This window comes from Ambystoma mexicanum, chromosome 8 (genome assembly GCF_040938575.1).
Source record: "Ambystoma mexicanum isolate Mex_15411 chromosome 8, UKY_AmexF1_1, whole genome shotgun sequence".
Classification (NCBI taxonomy): Eukaryota; Metazoa; Chordata; class Amphibia; order Caudata; family Ambystomatidae; genus Ambystoma; species Ambystoma mexicanum.
Genome location: NC_090929.1, coordinates 1638630510 through 1638653696, shown reverse-complemented (window position 1 = coordinate 1638653696; position 23187 = coordinate 1638630510). Strand labels below are relative to the sequence as shown.

At 48.0% G+C, this 23187-nt stretch overlaps 1 protein-coding gene across 1 annotated transcript in view; it reads left to right on the top strand.

Annotated features, from left to right (window-relative positions):
- Positions 1-23187, top strand: part of LOC138473269 (uncharacterized) — a 1193211-nt gene that overhangs the window by 1131845 nt on the left and 38179 nt on the right. The window contains exons 12-13 of the mRNA XM_069611906.1: positions 16234-16359; positions 20912-21089. Coding sequence (XP_069468007.1) covers positions 16234-16359; positions 20912-21089 — 304 coding nt within the window. The remainder of the gene's footprint in view (positions 1-16233; positions 16360-20911; positions 21090-23187) is intronic.

The following is a 23187-nucleotide window of genomic DNA, read 5'->3' as shown; positions in this document are numbered from 1 at the left end:
CTGGTTTCCCTGTTGCTGGCCACGTCTCCTTGGCATGAATTGACTTCTCCAGCCTGCAGCCGTGAAACTACGGCGGGGCAAGGGTGCAGTGTTTGGCGCCGCTGTTGGGGGTCTGGAGACACTCTGGAGGACTCGCTGGTTCCCCGTTGCTGGCCACACCCCGTTGATTTAAATTGACTTCTCCAGCCCTGCAGCGGTGAAGCCCACGGCGGGGCAAGGGCGCAGTATTTGGCGCCACTGGTGGGGGTCTGGAAACACTCTGGAGGACTCACTGGTTCCCCCGTTGCTGGCCATGCCCCCTTGGTTTAAATTGACTTCTCCAGCTCTGCAGCGGTGAAGTCTAGCTAGTGTGGTGTGAGGCTAATCTGGACAACGTGGCAAACCCTGAACCCCCCTGAGGCCTGAGGAGAGAGGTGAGAGCTACTTATGGAAATTATCTTTGTGAGGCTGCCCCGGAGCTCACTGCTGAAACCATTCTGGCCCTGCACATGGAGCTCATGGAGTCCCCACTCATCTCCTCCCTCCCCTCACTCCTTTTTTGCCCTGTCCTGCATGAAGTGCAGGCTCATCCTGTCGCAAAATCCCAATGCAAGGTGCTGACCGCGAGGAAACAGCACCCCCAGTATGGGCTACTTAAGGAGTCCAAAATAGACTGTTGCCGGGGTGGGCACCGGGGTGTATTGCAGCTAAATCTACTGGCCTTGGAAAAGAAGCTGGTTTGTTGTTTGAAGAAGCCCTGCATTTCGCAGGAGGTAGCCATGATGCCCCTGGAGGAGCATTAATATCCTTGAACGGTTGCCTCCGGGGGCGGTGGGGGGTGTTTGACATTCTGTGTGGCTCGACCGACACTCGATCTGGAGTGGGTTACAAAGCTGACAATTAGGAACATTTTCTCCCCCATGGGTGTATCTTGACTATGAGCAGGAATCCCTTTAGCATGGATATTGTTGCCGACGAAGGTAAAGGAACCCCGGAATTCCCCCCTCTTCAATTCTAGCTGGCGTTTCAACCCACCTCGACCACCCCCACAATTCTCTCGTCGTGCTACCCTGAACTTGCCCATTGACTCAATATGTTATAGTCTAGCGAAGTTGCTAGCATCAGCACTGGGGAATTTGCCCTTGGAAACTCTTGTGGACTGCACCCAGTTACCTGACCCCACTTTAGGGTCCTACACCCTGGTACTCGACCCTGTACCAGCCATAGGCACACAGGCTGACCATCCCATGTGTCCTCAAGCCCCAACCCCCATGGACCACGATGACCATCCCATGTGTACCCAAGCTTCACCCCTCGTGGACCTAGCGGATTCAGCAAACTGTGCCTCTGCTGCTGTTAACCCTGCTCCCGGCTTATCTGGGACTCTGGTGTCATATAGCGGAGCGTGGCGCGAGTACCTCTCCTCTACAAGCCCTGGGTTAAGCTCCTTCTTTTACTTATCCCAGCTCGGAGCCCATAACTCCTCAGGACATGCAGCAGACCACGGTCCTAACCTGAACTACAACGTGCCAGTTCAGGATGCCAGCTCACTAGGAGGTGCAACCTGGTGCTTGCTGAGGTGCTTTCTGAGTTGACAGCCATTTGGAAATTACTCCTGGTTCTAGCATTTAATCAGGGGTGCAGAGGCAAAAGGTTGCAGGGGAAGTCTGCAACCATTCCCCGTGTGGTCAAGGGCCCCAGTAATCCATCCTCGGAACTCTACTGTGGCTCAGGACGGTGCGAAATCAGCTTAAGAATATGCACCCCAGAGACCACCCCCTATCACTGCCCCTTGGGAATCTGGAACTAAGCCCATGAGTGCAGTAGAGCGCACCTCTAAGTCAATGTCAGCCTCAGCTGCAGAGCAAGCTTTATAGCCTGCACAAGGTCCAAGCGAAAATGTCCCTGGCACACATAACCTGCATCACAGGGGCTCAGACCCACTGCAGTCTATTTACATGGGATACCAAAATTGTCATAGACCAAGTCAGAACCAAGAGAGGCTCTATTGAATAAGTGCCTGCACTGGTTGCGGACTGTGAGAGGCTGTGCGCTTGTTTCGAGAGAATCCATGGTGCGATGCTCTAGAGTCTGAGACAAGGGCTTGAACTCCCATGACACTGTTAAATTGGTCTTTTGAGACTGGAGAGTGGCCAAAGGGGTTCTGGGAAGGACTGGGTGGAATGGTCGGTTGGCTATGGGTGTGATCTCAACCAGCCAGCACCCCCAACAAGGTCCTCATGGCTGTTCCGGATATACCCCATCTGACGCTCTTCTAATTGGTACGAACCGGACTACTCTGGGACAAAGATAATTGGGGTTCACTGTAGTTGAACCAACTGAGTTGGGGTAACCTTGAATAGGACTGGTCTTCTTCCACTGTTGTCTCTCTCCTTACCTCCTTTATTCACGCCATGACTTGGTGTAATATTATTTTGTTTGCTTATTAAATGTATGTGCTAGGATGTACTTTGATGGCCTGATGGCCGATAAAGTTATATTGATTGATTGATGAAGGCCATTAGCACCCGGGGTTGCCAAAGCAGTGTCCAGGGATGCTAAAAAAAAGGAATTTCCTTCCTACAGCGGGACGCGTGCGGCATCCCGCTGTACGAAGGAAAATCCTTTTCCAAGATGGTCACCATGAGAAGGGAAGGTGGGGCTACCTACGGAGCCCCACCTTCCCTTTCCATGACGGCCTGCAGGAGTTGAAGAAAAGCAGTGAATGCGGCAGCGGCACCTGCAAACACTGAAATAAGGTAAGTAGGGGAGTGGGGGGGTTAAAAAAAATGGGACAGAGGGTGAAGAGGAGGATGGTGGCGGGGAGAGCCTGCCATCAGGCGGCTTGGAATGCGGGCTTGGACCGGCGGTTCAAGTCCGCTTTCCTAGCCACCTGATTGGCTGGCTCCCCCGCCAAGAGTGCTAATGTACAGTTGTATATTAGACCAACATATAAAATAAAACTTTCTGTCTCAAATACTTTTCTCTAGCATACAATAAGGCCCATAATGAATGGACCTTTAAAACTTTCCATGGTCTCCAGAGTCCCCTTTCCATGCCATGGATCATTAAAACACCCGGATGGCACGTGCACACCATCGCAAAGGGCAGCCCTTCTACCCTTTTTCAATTTTATATTTGTAACACTCCCTCAATGCTTGCTTTCAAACAGTCACACATCCATCCACCGATCACTTAAAAAAGCCCTATGACCATTTTAACCTTACACACACCAACTGCCACTGCATCTGCATTTCCTTTACTTATACAAAACCAATTTACACAATGCTCCTATAAATGCACATATGCATTGTGCAGTGAGAGAAATGCACAAATAGAAGAGGCAGTACGGATGGACAAGTGCTCATGAGAACCCAGGAGGGAAATGCCAAGGTATGCCAAGGCGGGATGCCACTGGGTAACTATGGAGCAGAGGACTCCCAAGGGTGGGATGCACTTAACCATAACATCCCTTTAACAACATTTTTTCTGTCAATTTAATAGGTTTTTATAAGTGAAAATGTTTCATGGTGTTACATCACTATATATTTTATTAATAATTCCTCTTTTCATAAATATGAAAGAACTATAAACTTCCTTTAAGAGACATATTTTTTGCAGCACATCTTTGTCTGTCGTTATCACCAGCGCATGCTCGGGATGGAAATCATCGTTCAATTGCCTACAGCATAAGGCTCCACTATGACCCCAGCCGAACCATACCACCCCTTTTATTCACTGCACCTACCCTGAATCCTAGCTCTGTTACCACTATACCCTAATAATGTAACCAATGGCCAGTGCTCATGGCGTGCAACCATGGCCAGTCTCCAAATCCATGAGGCATATGCTTCGGCCATACTGCATTGCCCAATGAGAAAATCATAGTAGACATTTGCATTTGCCCAGGGCCAGGCCCACTACCCAGAAACCAAATGTATAACACTAGTTTTTCTACTTACATTCTTGAACATATTTCCAAAAACCTGCTTTCATGTCCTTGCTGACCCTCGTGCATATTTGCTGCAATCCCATCCAGGACTTCAACCTGTACCCACAAGCACATTTCTTCCCCCTTTCAAACGTATCCCAATTTCGAAAAACGTTACCACATAGCCGGTCCCTGGTGGTCATGACCACTTTACCCCATTGTTGGTCCCTCATAGTCATGGCCATCAGCCAGATGGTCCGGGTCATGGCCTTAGGCCATGATGCAGACAAAATGGCCACTGCCCATGGCCACAGGCTATACCTCCGTCACCAAAGGTATATCACTATTTTGTGTACCTACATTATGACAGTTTTCAAAAAATAAAACACTAATGCATTTGAAAATCCATGCTTTCAGGTCCTTGACACCAAATGTATATCACTAGTTTTTCTACTTGTATTCTGACACTTTGGAAAAACAAAACACAATATTTCCAAAAACATGCTTTTAGGTCTTGCTAATGGTCATCTCGCAAGTTTGTTGTAATCTAGTCCACCACTTCATGCTGTAAATGGAAGCAGAATATTTTTTCCCATTCATATCTAACGCTTCGGCCGAATATTTTTTCCCATTCATATCTAACGCTTCGGCCATGCTGCATGCCCCAATAAGCAAGTTACAGTACACATCTCTCCTTGCTGACGGCCAGGCCCATTGCCAGACACCAATGTTATATCAATGTCTTGTGTACTTACATTTTACACTTTAAAAAAGAAAAACACAGCACATATTTGCAAAACCATGCTTTCCAGTTCTTCCTGACCCTCCTCGTGCATATTTGCTGCAATCCCATCCAGCACTTCAACCTGTACCCACAAGCACATTTGTTTTCCTTTCAAACTCATCCCAAGTTTGAAAGACTTTACCACATAGCTGGTCCCTGGTAGCCATGCCCACTTTAACCCCATTGCTGGTCCCCCGTGGTCATGACCACATAGGTGCCCCTGGCCACAGGCTATACCTCAGTCACCAAAGCTATATCACTATTTTTTGTATCTACATTATGACTGTTTTCAAAAAACAAAACACGGACACATTTGCAAAACCATGCTTTCGTGTGCTTGCCAATGCTCCTTACACGAGTTTGCTGCAAATCTGCCCATGTTTTATTTTTTCAAAAGTGTCAAAATGCACATACATTAAATAGTCATATAACTTAGCCCCCACTTGACAATATCCATTCAGACTTTGCACAAACATTCAAGGTTGGGTCTATAACCTTTCTGAAAACCTTTGTTCACATTTGTCAAACGGCAACAGAGTTATACATGTGAGAAACCTGAAGGTGTCACCCTATCTAGTCCCGGGAGATCTGTCATCCGGGTGGCCAGGACACAGCCAATGCTTTTGAATCCAGTCCTGGGGGTGGACCAGTGCAGAAGGATCACTGAAGGATGGGGGGGTCCTGTGGGAGTGGGACACCGACGGATGAGATGCGGTATCCCCCTTCTGTAAACACCTTTTTCCCATCATACCACGTAGGATATTCCAAAACACTGCCCCCCCTTTTCTGACACAAACATTTTTGCACAACACGAAAGACAACAGTCTAACACCAGAGCCGTTTACCTGGCATCTCCCAATATAAGGATCAAGCAATTGATCGGAATCACACACACCTGACGGCCCTTTCCCTTCCCCACAGGGATAAAAGGTGGAACACAAGAGCACACTACGAGCAAGGCAGACCGCACGGCGTGAGCGCTAACTCAGCACGGCAGTTCAAGAGAGGGCAAAAGGCGGCATGAGTTGAGAGGATGCCAAGGGAGAAGTGACCCTGCCCTTATCGGCAGAGACCCGTAAAGCCTCAAGAGAAGGAATCGTAAGACCACAGACAATAGCCAGCCTGTGTTGCAGCAGATGTCAACGGTACCCAGGCACCTCCTCCGCTGACAGCCAAGCCTAGGAGAGATGCATGGCCCAATGGTACCGGCCTTGACTCTACAGACAAGAAAGTAAAGCAGTTCATCACAGCCGGCGAGTCGAGGGGAGAACCCATAAAGAAACCGGACTGTGTTGAACGAAAATAGCAAGCGGCTAAATGAACTTTGAATAACAAAGAACTATTGATATAAGGAAAGGGTAAAGCCAGCCTAGCAGAATCAAACACCACATGAGTGTTCACTTGAGAAAGGCGAGGCGATTACCCTGCTGTTGAACTACAGTAACCAGAAGGCCTTAGGAAAAGGAGGAAAAGGATGAAAGTGCTTTTACGGGGGTCTTGTCAAATCCTCTGCACAGTCGAAAGTCTTTGACCGGCAGATGGATGGGAAACTAAGGGAAACGAATCCCGCATGGTATGAAAAGTACATAAACATTGTGTTGGCAAGAGTGAACCCGGTGGAGGCATGGAAACAAGAGGGGACGCAATCTGAAGTAGTCCCATGAACATTGGGCCTCATTACGACCCTGGCGGAAATGGAAAAATGATGGCGGAAATGCAATACCGCCATCGAACACCGCTCGTTGCGATCATGACCCGTCACCGTAAAGTACGATGCCATTAGCGACACCGCAGTGAACGGCAACGCTAACTGCACCAAGTACGCGCACGCGCGCCTTGCAAAACCGGAAACACCGCCATGGCGCAACGGTACGCGAATTCTGACCCTAGCGGACATGTACTGAACGCCATCAAGCACGTCGGAAAGTACCATTCCGCCATGGCGAGAAATACGGCATCGTGAACCAACCGTAAATGGCCCACTGAGTGCCTGTACTCCACTCCCTGGCCACATTGCACAACTCCTGGCAGGCGCAATGTACTCACACCATGCAACCAGTGAAATCTACAATTCACCCATGCATGCCAACGTAGAAATGCATGCAGGGGCTCAAAGCGCCCCGTGAGTGGGCATCCATGTACGGCATGTCACCATAGCCGTACTGATGCAGCACAGGCATGTGAAGGTACAATACATCAAAATGAAAATCAAGAACACATGACACAAAACAACAGTAGTCCCCCATCGCTTGCCACCAGCGCAAGGCAACATCCAAAACAGCATCCTGAGGGGGATTGCACCAGCCCTGTACTCTTGCCAGTAAACAAACCAACCATCAGCAGAAGCATGTACCACACAAGTTGGCAGAGTGACTGAGCAGCCAGGCTCATCCCAAGAGGGGCCGATGGGAGCTGCAGGGCACAGATGGCATGAATACAGAAGCTATTCCAATGGACATGACCCCAGTCCCCCTCCAACAAACGCACGCAAACACAGGCACCTGTGACCAGCCACATTCTGAACATCCCATCATTCCACCAATCGACCTGGCTGACAGGCACCAGTCGGCCAAAAGCCAATCCCCCGCCCCTGAACAGCACATCATGTAAACAGTCACAATGGCAGCCCCCATCCGTGACCATACTGTGCTACGTAGGCAAACGCGGCCAGTACAGTACCACACAACTCAACTCAGAAGGCGGAACACAATGCAGATCATCTCACAATACATACCGCCACAAATCGAAAATCGCTACATCACCTGCAAAGAATAACGCAACACGCCAAATATCGGAATACAATTTAAATGCACATCCAAATGACAAAGGCCTCACAGCAATTTGCTAAATAACACCAAAACATCCATCATCACCGAGGGCTGCATCTGCAATAATTGACCAGCTTCCACTTGTGTGACGCCCTGTACCATCATGGCACACAGGGCCTACATCAACGTTCCAAAAGGCAACATGGAAGCGGCAAGAACCGCAGGTCCGTCCCATGAAGCAGGCACTAGTCCAGCTGAAAGGCCGAAATGTTGCACCTAGCCACCAGTACAGCGTAAGGGCATGTGGCCCATTGGCGATCGTCCCATAAGATCGTAATGGTGCTCCACTGATTCACCCGAAGCTGCAGGTGTCGAGAGTAAAACCCATCTGGAGGAGTGGCGTACAGATGGCATCTGCAATAGGGCAGGAGATACCTGTCACCCAAATGAAACACAAATTAACCGATTGCATTAAGGGACTCATGATGCATTACACTCTTCATTCAACACACCAAATCCACACCCATATGCATGCTAGCCCACTCCAAAGGAATATACACACCCCTAAATCAGTATCGAATCATAACGAAATCAATCGAGGTAAATACACCATTGGCAACGTCGGTTACTGTGCATGCGTCCGTCAAGACAGAACCCATGACATGGGATTAGTAACGTGCCTAGACACAAGTGTATGAAGGCGCGTCGAGACAGGGAGGATCCGACAAGGGCAGATAGACGTAAGTCCCACTATGGCAGCCTTGCATCACATAGCGCAGGGGAAGGGGATTGATTCAAAAAACCCATGTACATGGCAGACCCTAAATGGAATCATCTGTCCATGCATCCATTCATCATTCCCTCATCCCGCAATGAAAACGCATGAATATTCACTCACATAATATTTGAAACTTCCATCGCGTCTGTGCGTAATGCAGTCTGCAAAAACCCACTGTGCTCCTGGCCGGATCTGTAGTGTTGTGAAGCAAGATGGATTTGGGAACGTCCTGCCTTATCGTCCACTACGCTATTGCGCATCCCATTCAATTCATGACATTCATTGCCTGCTCGTTATGGGCCCTGTCCCAAGGACATTCAACAATAGAACGTTACATTTCCAGGCAGACCTGTGGGCGTCTCCTCACCGCTACTTCGATACCAAAAATGCTGGCCTTCGAATTCCTCACTTGCAACATTACGTCGAAAAGGCCTCTGTGAACGCTTGCATTCACAATTACATCAATGTAGTGCGGCTGTGTGTCATAATGCTAACTGGCTACAATCACAAATGGGACGCCACGCCCGTCGGTGAAGTACGTTACTGTGCTGCATGAGGGTCGGCCATCGATCGAGCACTACATACCACTGACTCTTCACAGGTATGTAAGCGGCTGCAATTATAGCATGTGTAACAATGGGAGCATAGCATGAAAATCAGTCAAAGTACATCACACTGCCATCGAAATTTGATACATGATTCCAATCCCAAGATGCCATGCGGCCAAATGCAGCCTTACGTGCGGGACGTGCTCGGCCAGAAGGGATTGCATCTGCCACAGATTAATTCAATCAGCACAGGTGGAGGCCATACAGGCCGACAGCACATATATAGCAGACCCAAACCCCTCCCACAACCACTCCCACTCCAAAATGCTACCGGCAGGACTAGCGATGTTGGGCCTGGGGGACCAGATAGCACTGCAAGTACTACAACTACAAGAAGACGACGAACAACAACAGGTACAACAACCGGGCGCACAGGGGAGACGGAGGAGAAGGAGGAGGAGGAGGGCAAGGCAGGGTCAGCAAGGCCCACAAGCACTGCCACTACCACCACGCAGGCGGCCCGCAATCCCACGCCTCCGAGCTGATCCGTTCAACCTCACTGCTGAGCAGATCCACACCCTCTACCGTTTGGACCGGGACACCATAATCGCCATTGTGGACATGACACATGCTGACCTCGTGAGCATGATAGATAGCCCAACCGCCATCCCACCCCTACTGAAGGTGGTGTCTGTACTCCACTTCCTGGCCACAGGCACCTACCAGCACACAGTCGGACAGTTGCATGGCATTTCACAGCCACTGTTCTCACGGACACTCTTCCAAGTGCACGATGCCCTCCTGAAGCACGCCGACGACCACATCACACTACCACGCACGTACCAGGAGATTACCAACGCAAAAGTGGGATTCCATGCACTTGGCGGCATCCCGGGTTGCATTGGTGCCATCGACTGCACCCATGTTGAATTGGTTGTCCCACATGCCATGGAGGTCCAGTACCGCAACCGGAAACAATATCATTCAATCAATGTGCAAATGGTGTGTGACTCCAACAAGATCTTCACGCATTGTTGTGCCAGATTTCCAGGATCTACCCATGATTCTATGGTCCTGAGGAACACAAGAATACCACGCTACATGGAGCGACACGCAGGGCACAGATCCTGGCTACTCGGTGAGTCTCATTCCATGCATGACATCGTGGCCCATTTGATGCGTCAATGACCTTGCAGGAAGGGGGGGGGCTACTTAGCACTATCATTCCACTGACACCCTTTATTCGTCTCATACAGGTGATGCCGGGTATCCACTGAAGAGATGGCTCCTTACACCAATCCGGAACCCACAGAACCAGCATGAGGAGGACTACAACCATGCCCACTCACGTACCCGTGTGGTCATTGAACAGGCATTCGGCCTACTGAAGGCTCGTTTCCGCAGCCTCAGCAGGTCTGGCGGGGCACTCATGTACAGCCATGAGAAGGTTTCTAAGATGGTCATGGCATGTGTCATGCTGCACAACATGTGCATACGTAGGAATGTGCCCATGCCCCCTGACGCTGTACTGCATGCACCTGAAGATGATGATGATGAGGGTGGGGATGTGGAGGCACCTCAAGGAGTCCATGAGGCACAGGATGCACGTGCAATCCGACAGAGCATCATAGATGCATGCTTCTAGCAACCACGCATGGTGCCTATTACATGGAAAGGGGACCTGTGGCACTGTGTGTGTGTAGTACAGGCACATTGTGGACTGTACGCCTATGAAGGCCTCGTACGCAAATATCAATGTCCACACATGTCATTGGATGATAATGAAGTACTGTATTGTGAATGTGATTTGATTTATACACCCTATGGACCCGCCACCCAGTGAAGCACAACACACCCCCTCCACCCTACTACCTCCCCCCCCAACACCAGTGCCCAAATATGCATGCTGTCCGTGGGTAGACGCTATTGCAAGCCCCCTCTACGGGTATCAGGGGCACCCCTGCCCGTGGAGCGCAGGTTCCTGCCAGATCTGCGTTGGGGGCTGCCCTGGACGGAACTTGCCACGGATGATGTCTCTGCCTGCTCGCGTCCATGCATGTCTCTGAGGGTTTGTGAGAGCTCCGAGAGCACACGGCGCACAGCAGCAAGTTCAGCACAAACGTCTTTGGACGTCGCTTGCAGTTCCCCCCTCAGGCTCTCGGTGCTTTTCTCCATTTGTGCTCTCAGGCTCTCGGTGCTTTTCTCCATTTGTGCTCTCAGGCTCTCAGTGCTTCTCTCCATTTCTCCCCTGAGGCTCTCACTACTTTTCTCTATTTGTGCCCTGAGTGTCTCGGTGGATGTTTCCATGGCTGCCCTGGAACCCCCGCATTCATTTGCATGGTCCTTGAGTAGCGTGGACACTTCCTGCTGTTGCTCGATCAGCAGGTCGAGGGACTGTTGCCTCTGCTGGGCCATGGACATTTGCGGTGGTGTGACAGGGGGGCTGCTCAACACATGTTGCCTTGGCACAGGACTTGTGGGGGTTGGCCAGTCGTCGTCTTCAGGGTGCCCCTGCGTGGTTTCGTCATGGTGTAGGGGATGGAACATGCAGGGGGATTGGGAAAGGTCATGGATGGTACCTACGTCGCCAGCACTGTTTTCCGTGTCGGAGCATGCTGGCATGACAGCTGTGTCACCTATGGTGCTGCTACCACCAGAGGCAGTGCCATCAGATACGTTCTTTGGGGGGACCTGTGGTGCTGGGGTTGTGGACTTGCTGGCTGCTGGGGTGCCTGTTGCAGTCCCCTCCAGTGTGCTGCCACTTGATTCCTGCTGCTGCCGTGTCTTGATCCTTGCACCTGAGGTGGAGGCTCTTGGGACGTTGGTCCTGGCCCGCTTTGCAGGCGTGCTGGTAGGGGTGTCCTGCAGCTCGTCGTTGGTATCGGACCCTGTGGTGGAGTAAAGAGGGCCGAGCGTTAGTTATGGGTCTGTGGGATTTGGAATGGCAACGTATCAAATGCATTGGGGTGGTACATGAGGGTGATTTGGGACTGGGCCTTGGAGGTGGTCTCATTTTCGTGTGGATTGAGGATGCATTCATTTGGCTGCCTGCAGTTAGGGGGTGCATGCTGCACATGTAGGGGTTGTTTATGGCATCTTGATTAATTTGTTTATTCATTCTGACTTTTTGAGGGCGCTGTCAGGGCAAAGTATGTATTGCACTATGGGGTCACATGGTACTGCACATGTTCGTGCTTTGTGGATTTCGCATTGTTTCTCTTGGCCAACCTACCTGATTCTCCGGATGTCGGCACTCCTTTCTCCATCCCTCCGACTCCCTCTATGCTCTCCATTCCTATGGTGGAGGCGCAGATATCCTCCCAGGGGGTCAACTTGATGGGCGACTCTGATCCCCCCCCGGTAGCTGTGGCGATGTTCCTGTTCGCAGAAAGTATGCTGCGTACGCGGATCCGCAGGTCGTCCCACCGCTTGCGACATTGCTGTGGCGTGCGGGGTGTTGTCCCCACCGCACTTACGCGCTGTGCCACCAGGGCCCATATGGCCTTCTTGTTGGCAAGGGCCGTCCTGGTCATTTGACTGGAGAAGACGACGGCGGCATTATCCTGGAGGGTCTCGGTGAGCATGGTCAGTTCCTCTCGGGAGAAGTGGACCTGCCGCTTGCGATCACACGCTTTCTTGGCTACCTTTCCCATATTTATTTTTTTAACTGGGGTTGCTAACGGGTTGGGATGTGTGTCAGGGTCGGATTTTTAATGGTTGTGTTGGGAATCGGATTTTATAGTTGTGCGGCGTGCTGTTTCCCGTTCCGGCCACATGCTTTTACTTCCGTTTCCGTATATTTACGGTGCCCGTAATTTGCGGTGCCCGCTCATTACGGTGACCGCTCATTACGGTGACCGCTAAGATGGGTGGCGGTATTGCACCTGGTGCAGCGTACGGCGGCGGTAAGGGCCGTTTTGGGGTCATTTCCGCCATCGCAGCCTTTCGGATTCCGCCATGGCGTAATGCTCGTGCCCGATGGGTCGGAATGGGCCGCACTTTGCTCCTTCGTGCAATGGCGGAAACGCTATTTACGCTATGGCGGTCCGGTCTGTTGATTTCCGCCAGGGTCGTAATGAGGCCCATTGTGTTGACAGTAGTGAACCTGGTGGAGGGAAGTCCACAGTGAATTGTTTGAAAAAGACATTAAGACTTGTGAGTGTAAGAGTCTAAAGTACTATGCACAGTGTATTGACAGGAGTGAAACCTGCGGAGGCATGTCCACGGTGAACTGTTTTGCAAAAGGGGCAAAGCCTTAAAGAACTGTTTAAAGAGCCATTTAGTTTTATTAATACAAAAGCATTGTAAGACATGGGGAAGTGGAGTGTCCCTTAGGCATTCGGATCCGGGCCCAGCAGAGGGAGAACCTGAAAGAAAAGCCATTGTGAACCTGACAAAAGTAGACTGGCAATTGAAAAGGGGTCCGAACCCGAAAGAGGAAGATCGAGAGGTGGAAAGGCACCACCCAGCGTTCGTTGGGAAAGGAACTGTTTAATTGAGCTGTCAAGTAAGACAGTGAGGGGTCTGCACTCAGAAGGGGTGAAGCCGTCACCCAAAGCCATACGTTGAACAGAACCTTTGTGTTTGTGTGTTTGTTGAAAATATCAGGCCCTCGAAGGCAAGAGACCTTTTATTGAAAAGAGACTTTAACAATCGAAGAACCTGATAATTGGAGCGGAACTGTCGGCTCGTGCTGGGAAAGCTCGAGTGTGTGCTGTGCTGAGGAGACCCACCTTGTCCCGTGCTGAAAACATGCAAAAGGGAGACCCCTTGCAATCACATCCTAACTTATTATTTGTGAACACTTCTTTCTTTATTAAAAACCCTATCTCACACTCTTTCTATAATTAGTTGTAAGGATTTGGCAATAGTTTTTTTTTAGTATAGGCCTTTTTACTTTTACAAGATGCCACGAGGACAGCCTTATTTTTCATTTAATGGTCAACGCTTGCTCCCATCTTAGATTTAGGTTAGGTGTTTTTTCACCCTACATTTACAGTTTAATAAACACCCTTGAACTGTGATCACTTGTGTCCGTCTTTATTGCTGCCTCCATGAGTTAATTACATAAGCCATCTAAAAATGTTGAAACCCCATCTAATGTTGCCCCCTCTTGACAAAATCCCACCAAACTGTGCAAAAACATTCATATCTTGATCTAAAATCATTTTGCAAACTTTTGTGCAGATTCGTCAAATGCCACCACATTTATTGCCTTTTTTGTTAGGCCCCCCCGTCTAATTTTGTTCCCTCTTGACAGCACAGCACCACACTTTGCAAAGCCATTCATAATCAGGTCTACAATGAAATTCCAGAATTTCATGCAGGTGCATTGAGTGGCTGAAAAGTTATCAACCATCCAAAAACTGCTTTTCAACAACCCTGTAGTACAAAAATAGGCATAGATGTCAGCGAATATCTCAGATGTTCACGAACATCACAGAACTGCCCCGGACTGTTTGCGGACATCGGAGTAGAAAAACGCCAGTTTTTTGGGCTTTTTAAGGCCATATCCCATCACATCATCATCACCCCTCACCTCTCCACAGATTGCTTCATTCGTTTGCCAAGTGCAAATTTGGGTTTTTTAATTTGTTTTTACCGTGGTGTTCGCGGACATCGGCCGCTGTCCGTGAATCCAACATGGCGGGCATTTCCGAAAATCTGACACCACTCACGCTTCTCACCATCCAATCAGCTGGCGTGTCCGATGTCCGCAGACATCATGCCACCCTCTGGACCACTCAGAGGCCCATCCGTGGACCGAACACAGAAGTAAGTCTGCGGACCAAACCCAGATATTACTAATTCTTTTTTACCTACTTTTTGGTCGTTTTAAAAACAATTACTGGACAGAGTTACACTAAAATTTACAAATTGCATCTATGGGAAGAACCACACATTTTGGAACCACCCTATAGCTCTGCCCCCTCCCACCCTCTAAACGAAACCTCACCAAACTTTGCAGAATCAATTTACATAGAACGCATTCACATACAATATCACCCAGCCGGAGTTGGTACTGAGTTATCACCTCGGAAGGATGAATGGCTGAGTTTGCCTTCCCGGGATTCAAATCTACGACCTGCAGATCACAAACAGATTGCAGCACCGAGCGCTCAACCCACTGAGCTATCTTGACGGCCTGTAACGTTGCCTGTCATTGTGTATCCCATCTGTTATGTTTGTGCTCATGGGTTCTGCAAAAGGGATACCAAGTTAAGATGATCATCACTTCCCAAATCCACTGAATTTCAAATTTGTTGCCTTAAATCTGATCACCTTAACTGTCCCTTAACTAAAGTTTTTTCTGTGAATTTCAAGGGATTTGCTATACCGTAGTTTATTCAAGGACCACTAGCCATGGCATTTGGCTGTGGCCACAGTACATGTTACACCAATAGGTTTCTTTAGGGCCCACTAGACATAGCCTTCGGATGTGGCTACTGTACATGTTCCATGCTTCCTCTCTCATATTGCCTACCCGCCTGAACTTCTTGCTCCATTGCACAATGCTTGAAATCTTGGGGTCCTCCTTGATAGCGATCTCTGAATGCAACAATTCATCACTGCATCACCTGAGCTACTCGTATTACCTTTCTCAACATTTGGAACATTCTAAGCCTACTCCCATTCATTTTCCCATAGAGAAAAAGTCCAGATTGCATCACACGAAGCGCAAACACTGCTGGAGGGAATTGGACCAAATAAGAAACAACTTGTGCATGAAGTGTTCATTACCGGGACAGGGTTTGGGTTATACCATCCAGTCATTTTTTGATTATCTGACGGGGGAGGAGGTGACCCCTTGTCCCAAAAATATAGAATATGGAAAGAATAAAGCTTCTGAGATCGCAAGACCTCTCTGGGACTCCATTACTGTCTCACATCTAACTACTGCGTTTATTAGTTATGGAGTAGAGGTGGGAGGCTGTTGGGTAGTTGGGTTGTGGACAGGATTTGCAAAATGCCAATCATACCACCACCAGGCAATGGCATAGATTTCTAATGATTATATATTGGATATTGGAAAACTGTTGATAAAAAGATATGTTGTAGGAAATGCTATGACTGTCTCATGGGGATCCTTGAATTGGCTTTTCCTACTGTTCACCTACCAATGGCCGAGGCTTCCTCTAAGATATCCATTAAGGACCACATAGAAATCCCTCAGAAAAAGCATATATTCCTTTTTCGTGTGTTTCTTTACCAATGTGGATAGTGGACACACCAAAAACTAAACTGTTGCTAGGCTCTCGGATGAAGAGAAGGAAGCAGAACGGGGAAGGGGAGAGAAAGGTTAAGAGAACAAAAATGGTCCTAAGCAAATTCTAAAGTTCTGCATAGCAGGGTTGACTCCGTAATACCAACTGGATTTCAGGCACGTGCCCTCAGAAGAATTAATCCCTGCTTTGCATCTGATCTTTGCCACGCTTGTTTTGCAGGGCGATGATCTCGAGAACATCATACTAGGATATTCATCCTTCAGTGAGAACCGTATATCGCGTCACCTGGTGATGGAGTACCTTCTGAAGCTGATTTTGCAGAACTCGGAGCCGCTCTTTCTGGAGGTACAGGAGCATTTCTTGTTGATTTCATGCATGTATGGAACTTGTTCCGAGTAGCAGCTGTTTCTATCAATGGTACTCTAAATTCTCACAAAGAGACTGCGGTTGCACAGAGCTAGTGAGGGAAGGTGGGTAGGCCAGTTGCTGCTTGAATATATTGGGGATGGTCCCTGCTCCATCTATCAAAGCTTCTCAATGACACCCAAGCAAATAAACCACCACGCCCATTATGGAAGGCTTAGAATTGATGACGTGAATGGATGAGAGGAATGGATGACGTCCAACTGGTTCAAATTAAATGGCAGTAAGACCGAGGTTTTGGTGGTTGGTACTACTTCTCCTCTTCTTTTCTGGACCAATGATTGTTGGCCTGCTTCCTTTGGTCTTCTATCGGTGAGGAATCTGGGGGTCATTATCTCTTCTTCCCTTGCCAATGGATGGTCAGGTTGTGGCATTATGAAAAGTGGTAATTTTAAACTCTGCATACTTAGGAAAGTTCTTCCATTCGTGCCTGAAAAATGTCAGGCCCCTGTGGTAGCCGCGCTTGTTATGCGTGGCTTAGATTACTGCAACTCGCTGTATCTAGCCCAGCCACGCTATCTGATCAATCGGCTTCAGCTGTTGAGGAATGCTGCTGATAGAGCTATCTTACGGCCCCCTTTTGGCACCCACATGACTCCACTATTGATGCAGCTCCACTGGCTCCCGGTGGAAAAGCAGATTTCTGTTTAAGTCCTTGTATATGGTGCACCGTGCCTTTTAATGGCCTGAGGCCTGAATACATCCAGGATAAATTCCCCCATTAAACTCCAACTCGGTCTCTCCGATCCAAGTCCGCTTTTCTTATTGTGGTTCCCCGATTCAGATTGACGCGAACTGCCGGATGTGCCTTTTCAGTTTCTGCCGCTAAGGCAAGGAACGCCCTTCCTCTCGCGCTGCGCAAGACCGTTGACCACCTTACCTTTCGACATCTGCTGAAAACATTTGTGTTTTCATTCTGGTGTTAAGCTACTCTGCTCACGTGTTAGCGCCATGGTGCCTTTGGGCATTTGTGCGCTCTATAAATTCGCATAATATAACAGAATTACAGCTGTGCACTGGACAATTGAACATTTGGTAGAGAGAGTATTGGCCCTGTAGACCCCCAGCTCAAGCACAAGGCTCTCCTGGGTGCAACAGCACTAAATCCTGCTTGGTTCATTTGATGATGTATATCTTTGCTCCGATTGAGACAACTATCCCTCTGAAATGTACACATTAGCTTTGCAGTCTATTGTGCTTAGAACCCAGATACAAGAATCAATGAAAATAAATGTCTGCTCACATATATCTCAGTCCCAGGGCCGCACAAATGCTTGTAGAACCTCTCTGCACACAAAGCTGTCCGGGCTGCCCAGTCCTTTGCGCTTTTCTGTGTCTTGCAGGCCCCACTCACCTCCAGAACCGTGCCAGCCCCAAAACCACCTACTTAGCACCTGGCATTAAGGCATTGCCAATGCTTCCACACATCTCTCCACACTGGCCGGGTGCAAGACGCTGCTCTGGGCCTTGCAACACCCACTCACCTCCTGACCCGTGATTAGGAGGATGTGCCACCCCTAAAACCACTCTCCTGGTATGGACATTTGAAAGGGAAGCTCTTTATCGATGGCGAATAGCAGCACGTCTTTCTCGTTCAGTGGGACTATTTGGATAAGATGGGGCTTGTACATAGGTAAGGCCAGACTCGTACCAGTTGGCTACGCTACGGACATCTGTGTCTACCTCAACGCAATTACACTGAATCACAAATTACCTCTTACCTTCCTTTTTAAATGGTATAATGAATTGCTTTACTTTCTGTTGCTTGTATGGAATTTATTTTAGTGTATGCTTTTTGAAACTGTTTCAATTATAGCTTAACATCTATAGCGTTGCTCCATTTAGAAGTAGCCATTCATAAGCACAGCACATTTGCCCCTTGTGTAATACATTCTTGTAATGTAAGCAATGTTCTGCACCCTTTAGCTCGCCAGATGTTTCGGACTTCAACTCCCATTAGGGCTAACCAGTAAAGTCAATGGCGAGGGATCATGGGAGATGTGGTTCAAAATATCTGGAGACCCACAAGTTGCAAACCCTGTGAGACTAGCAAAGTCTGGTGTCACCCCTTGTTATGAACGGGAACAAAGGAATTATTTGATATTCAACTTCTTATTGTTGTGCCCTCTTCACGGTAGAATAAACCAGTTGAGCCAAGTCACACCTGCTACAGGGCCACCCATAAACCATCACTGGAAGTGTAACTCCAGTTCAGAGACACGTCAGCAAAGCATTGTGGTTATGCAAATTAGCCCAAATGCAAGCCTTTAGCTCCAGAAACATGTCTGTTTTCTGGATCAGTGCTATTTTATATATAGCTTTTTCAACCCAACACAGACAGATTTCAAGGCTGCAGACAACCACATACTGGTTTCACCCTTACTAGGGATCAACAATAAACTGACAGCTTTGTGGTTGGAGCATTAGGGCATGTGTCGCAAACACCAGCAAAGTTATGGTGGGTTTAAAAAGACTTTAAAAAAAACTTTCACCTGAAATGTGAAAGTAGAATAGGCCATTTGAGCCAAGTCACACACGCCACATTGCTGTCCTATCTGCAGTCGCAGGGACTATGGCTTTAACCTGTTGTAAGGTCTACGAACAGTGAGAACATAAGAGACGCTTTATAGGTGTGAAAAGCAGTCAGGCCTGCTTATTCAATATTATCTGTATCTAGTTATCTCGAGAAGGCATGGGTAAGTGGACAACATTACTCAGCCTTGGCCGTTTAATATCCTCCCATGAGCTCGTTTTATTGGTTTCTGCGTTTTACTTATTTTTTTATTACTATTTCCTCTCTACTGTAGTGTATTATCTAGTTCATTTCCATAAAATGCACATTTTAGACCTGTATTTGTCATGCAATTGTTTTTAGACAATTGCTATCTTGCATAAATGTTTTTATTAGCCTTCCTTCCTTTGCACTATTTATAAGGTACTTTTATGGACTTTGTGATCTGATTAAGGGTTATTGATTGATTGTTAAGAAATGAACCAATAGTAATGAGACAAATAATAAGCGCATCAGATCATGACAATAAAGGTAAGATATGTTCCCTCATACCCAGAATAACCAATACGAAGAAATGGAGATGCCCCACTGTAGCCTGACCCCACAGGGAAGGGGGTCTTAAGGCGCGGTTGGATGCCACCGCCAGGACAGGCTCTCGCTACCCATGTTGCTTCTCTTTGAGATCCTTCTGGTTTTTGCAGAGAGACATTCCGAAGCCTCCCTGAAGATGGAGGAGCTGTAGAAAAAGTGTTTCCTAGGTAAAGAGGATTGTGTCCGCGGAGAAGCATTAGCAGTTAGGATATGCTATGGTGCTTTATAACATGCACTGCTGCCATTTTGATGGTCTCCTGGCGCTCTTGTCCTGGACAAAAAGCGATACCAGTCTGAGGAGGAAATTAGAAGATGGCTACTACGAAAGGAGGTGCAACAGGCATCCTGGAAGAAATTCAAGCAGTGCACGCCTATAAAGCTGGCACGGTAGCAGACCTCAAGATGTGGCTTGAGGGAGCCGCTGCGAGACTAAAAGGTCTGGACACTTGACAGAATCTCACGGATACATTTGGCAATCATACCAGATTGGAAAACTGCATTTCAGGCTAAGGTGTGCAACCATCTTTGACCAGCCCAGAATATATCCCCTGTAAATACACGTGTAATGTATGTATGCATGGAGATTTGTAAAGCACTAACACAGAGGTGGCTCGCGACTGCCACGAGTAGGGGTGTTCGATCTTTGGTGAGGCGTTATTTGAAGAGACAGTTTTCAGCTCCTTCCTGAAGCATAGCAGGGTGGGAGCCTGTCTGATTCAGAAAGGTTGGCTGTTCCAGGCCATGAGTGCTCGTCACAAGAATGACTGTTACCAGTTTCTTTTCTGCAGTATTACGGCTCCAAAAAGGCTCCCTGAAATCTGAGGTTTTCATCAAAGTACTGTAGGAAGGCCTGCCTGTAGCATTGTTTTGATAGCGAGGCATGCTGTTTTGAAGGTAATGTGGACTTGCGGGCAAATCCACGGCAGTGATCTGAAAACCAGAAAGATTAGATCTTATTTGCTTGTAATGGGGCATGCTGTCGCTTGGTAGACAGCTCTGAGAGGGGCGAGGGGAATGCCTACCGAGGTGACTTTTCCACCATGTAGACTTAGTTCTGAAGGCAAGTGCAGGGGCAGGGATAAAGCGCTTGATTTAGCATAGGCGGGATGGCTGACTCCATGCCTTCGAGGTTTCGTGATGTAGATCTTAATTTCAAGCACATAGACAAGTGTATACATATGAGAATCTTTGTTTGGGGTGCGAGGAGGGGTCTGATTTGAACAGCCACGTTTTGAACTTGTGCCCGTTTTGCAAATGTGTGAGAAAGATGCATTCATTTTAAATTGTGATCCGTTTTTTAGGCAGTCTAACAGAGTTGCCATAGTCCAGCATTAAGAGTGATGCCTCTTGCTTTTCAACCCATGCGCACAGAATGAAGACACGCTGAAGCTCTACTCAAAGACCCAAGCAGGCCACCTGATTAGTGAAGAATTGTCAGCCGCTATCGAAGACCTGGCTCCATTCAGCAGTGAACCCCTGCGGAAGAGCCTGGTCCAGCAGTCCAAAGCCTCACTCAGGAAGGCCACCATTCCCACCAGACACGCAGCTCGTATCCTCCAAATATATGCGTTCAGAATGTGTGCGTGCAGGCATGACCAGCGACATGTCTTGTTTCCTCAACTGTTGGACTTATGTCTTTGTGATCTGATGCATGCATAATTAGAGGCGACTGGGTGTGTGCATGGTTTGATGTACATATGGGTTGTTGGCTATGTGTATTATTGTATATCAGCTGTAACCAGCATATTGTATGCAGTCTCGCCCACGCTCTCTCTGCAATTCCGTTCTTTGTTTCTCTCTTCCTCCGGGCGGAAGTCACGTTGTTAGGTGCACGTTTACTATAGTCACCCCAGCAAACGCTGATAGCACCACGACCAGAGGGAAAAAACTATCTTGAATGTTTTTGTAATTTTTTTATTTGTAAAAATAGACACAGAGCAGCAGCAACAGAGGCATCCCCTGAGGTGGGGAGCAGCCAGGTATTTGGAGGGATACATTGCCATCCCGTGTGCCCCTCAGGAATGTCACCATCCCACAGACCGCGCGTTGTCCATAGGAGGCTAGGTGAGCAGCACTACCAACCAATTGGTGTCCTGCATGCAAAATGAAACATTCACTCAGTGCTCACAGAAGAAACTGATCATTGGTATTAAGTGATTCCTTTTCAATGAAGGAAGTACATTTTGAATGACAAAATGGTATGCATTTTCAGTAAATAAAGCTGTTAAAAAGGGAAATTATTTACTTCTACTAAGAGGGTAAACTGACTCTTTTTACAATTTTACGATTTACATTTCTAAGGATCACTTGAAGTATTTTTGAAGTATTTTTTGTTGTGATAGTAAGAACATTACACTTGTCTTACTGATCAAAGTTCATTGCCAAACACTAGAATAACCATATACATTATTTTCTGATAGCGTATCATTACAAGATGGACAGTCGGCCACAGTACTATCGTACTCTTTCAAAATACCACTATTAGGAAGGGGCAGATGGCAAATAACACCACTTAGTGTTCCAACCTGCTTTGCACAGAATCAGAGAGCATTTGGGGAAAAATAGGAATGACAATAGATGTTCATATTTGGCAGATAGGTCTGTGCCAAAAGGGTTGTACTATAGAATCACTAAGCACACAATGCACACTGGGCCTGGTGCTCATTTCGTGTTTTACAAAACTCATCCTAACAGTAGAGTGTTTGTAACCAGGAACGATCTATGGTTGTTCGGACAGCCTCAGGAAGTATGTGTGAGGATAAAAGGGCTGCGTCATCTGTCACTCGTTTGGGGTCTGCAGGCTATCATGGGTGTCTGCCTGTTCTTACTAAAGCCCACCCTTTCCCACGTTCAGTAGTAATGCTTCTCTCTCTGGAGAAGTTCTGAAAGACACAACTCAATATTTCAATGTTAGCCCTCTAGTTTGTCACCTGGAGTCGTCGTGCTCGTTATTCCAGTCTTTTCAAATCTCTGAGCCAACACAAAAGGGATACCAGTAAACGGTCTCTTGGCTCCACAAAAGAACAAGTTCCTGGTTCGACATAACTCTCTCAATCTGAGATCACATCCAAGAGGAGGTGCTTGCTAAGTATCAGTCGCGCACACTCTGGCGGGATTTAAGTGGCCGGAGCTTCTTTTCTTGGTTGCAGGTTTCTTCTGGCTAAGTCGTCTTCTTCTCGTCCTGGTTCTTCTAATTTGCCATAGACCCTTTCTCCTGCATCTCGGGCATAGGTGTGCCTCCATATTAGGCAGCAAAAAGAAGGAGGTCCGAGAGCCACCATTCCAGGCCTCAGAGGTTCCACCAGGTACTGTGGTAGTTTGTATGCTTGGTTCTAATGGACAGTGTGCTCCCACAGATTCCCCATCCATCGTCTGAATCATCGAAGTCTCTATCCCAGCAGCGGCACAGTGTGACTCTGACGTCTAGGTCCTTCGACACCACCGCTCCTCGACTCTGGAAGTGACATCAGGCAGCTACAAATATCTTGCACCAGGCCCAGTCACCTCCGTTCCTTTTTTTCTCTCTGCTCAGCATGCTGCTCAGAATGTATCTTTAGTCATTTTTCCTCACAGTAAAAAATAAGAAACATTTTTCAACACGTCCACTCCAAAGGCCTCCTAGTTCAAATGTCTGCAACTCTAAGATG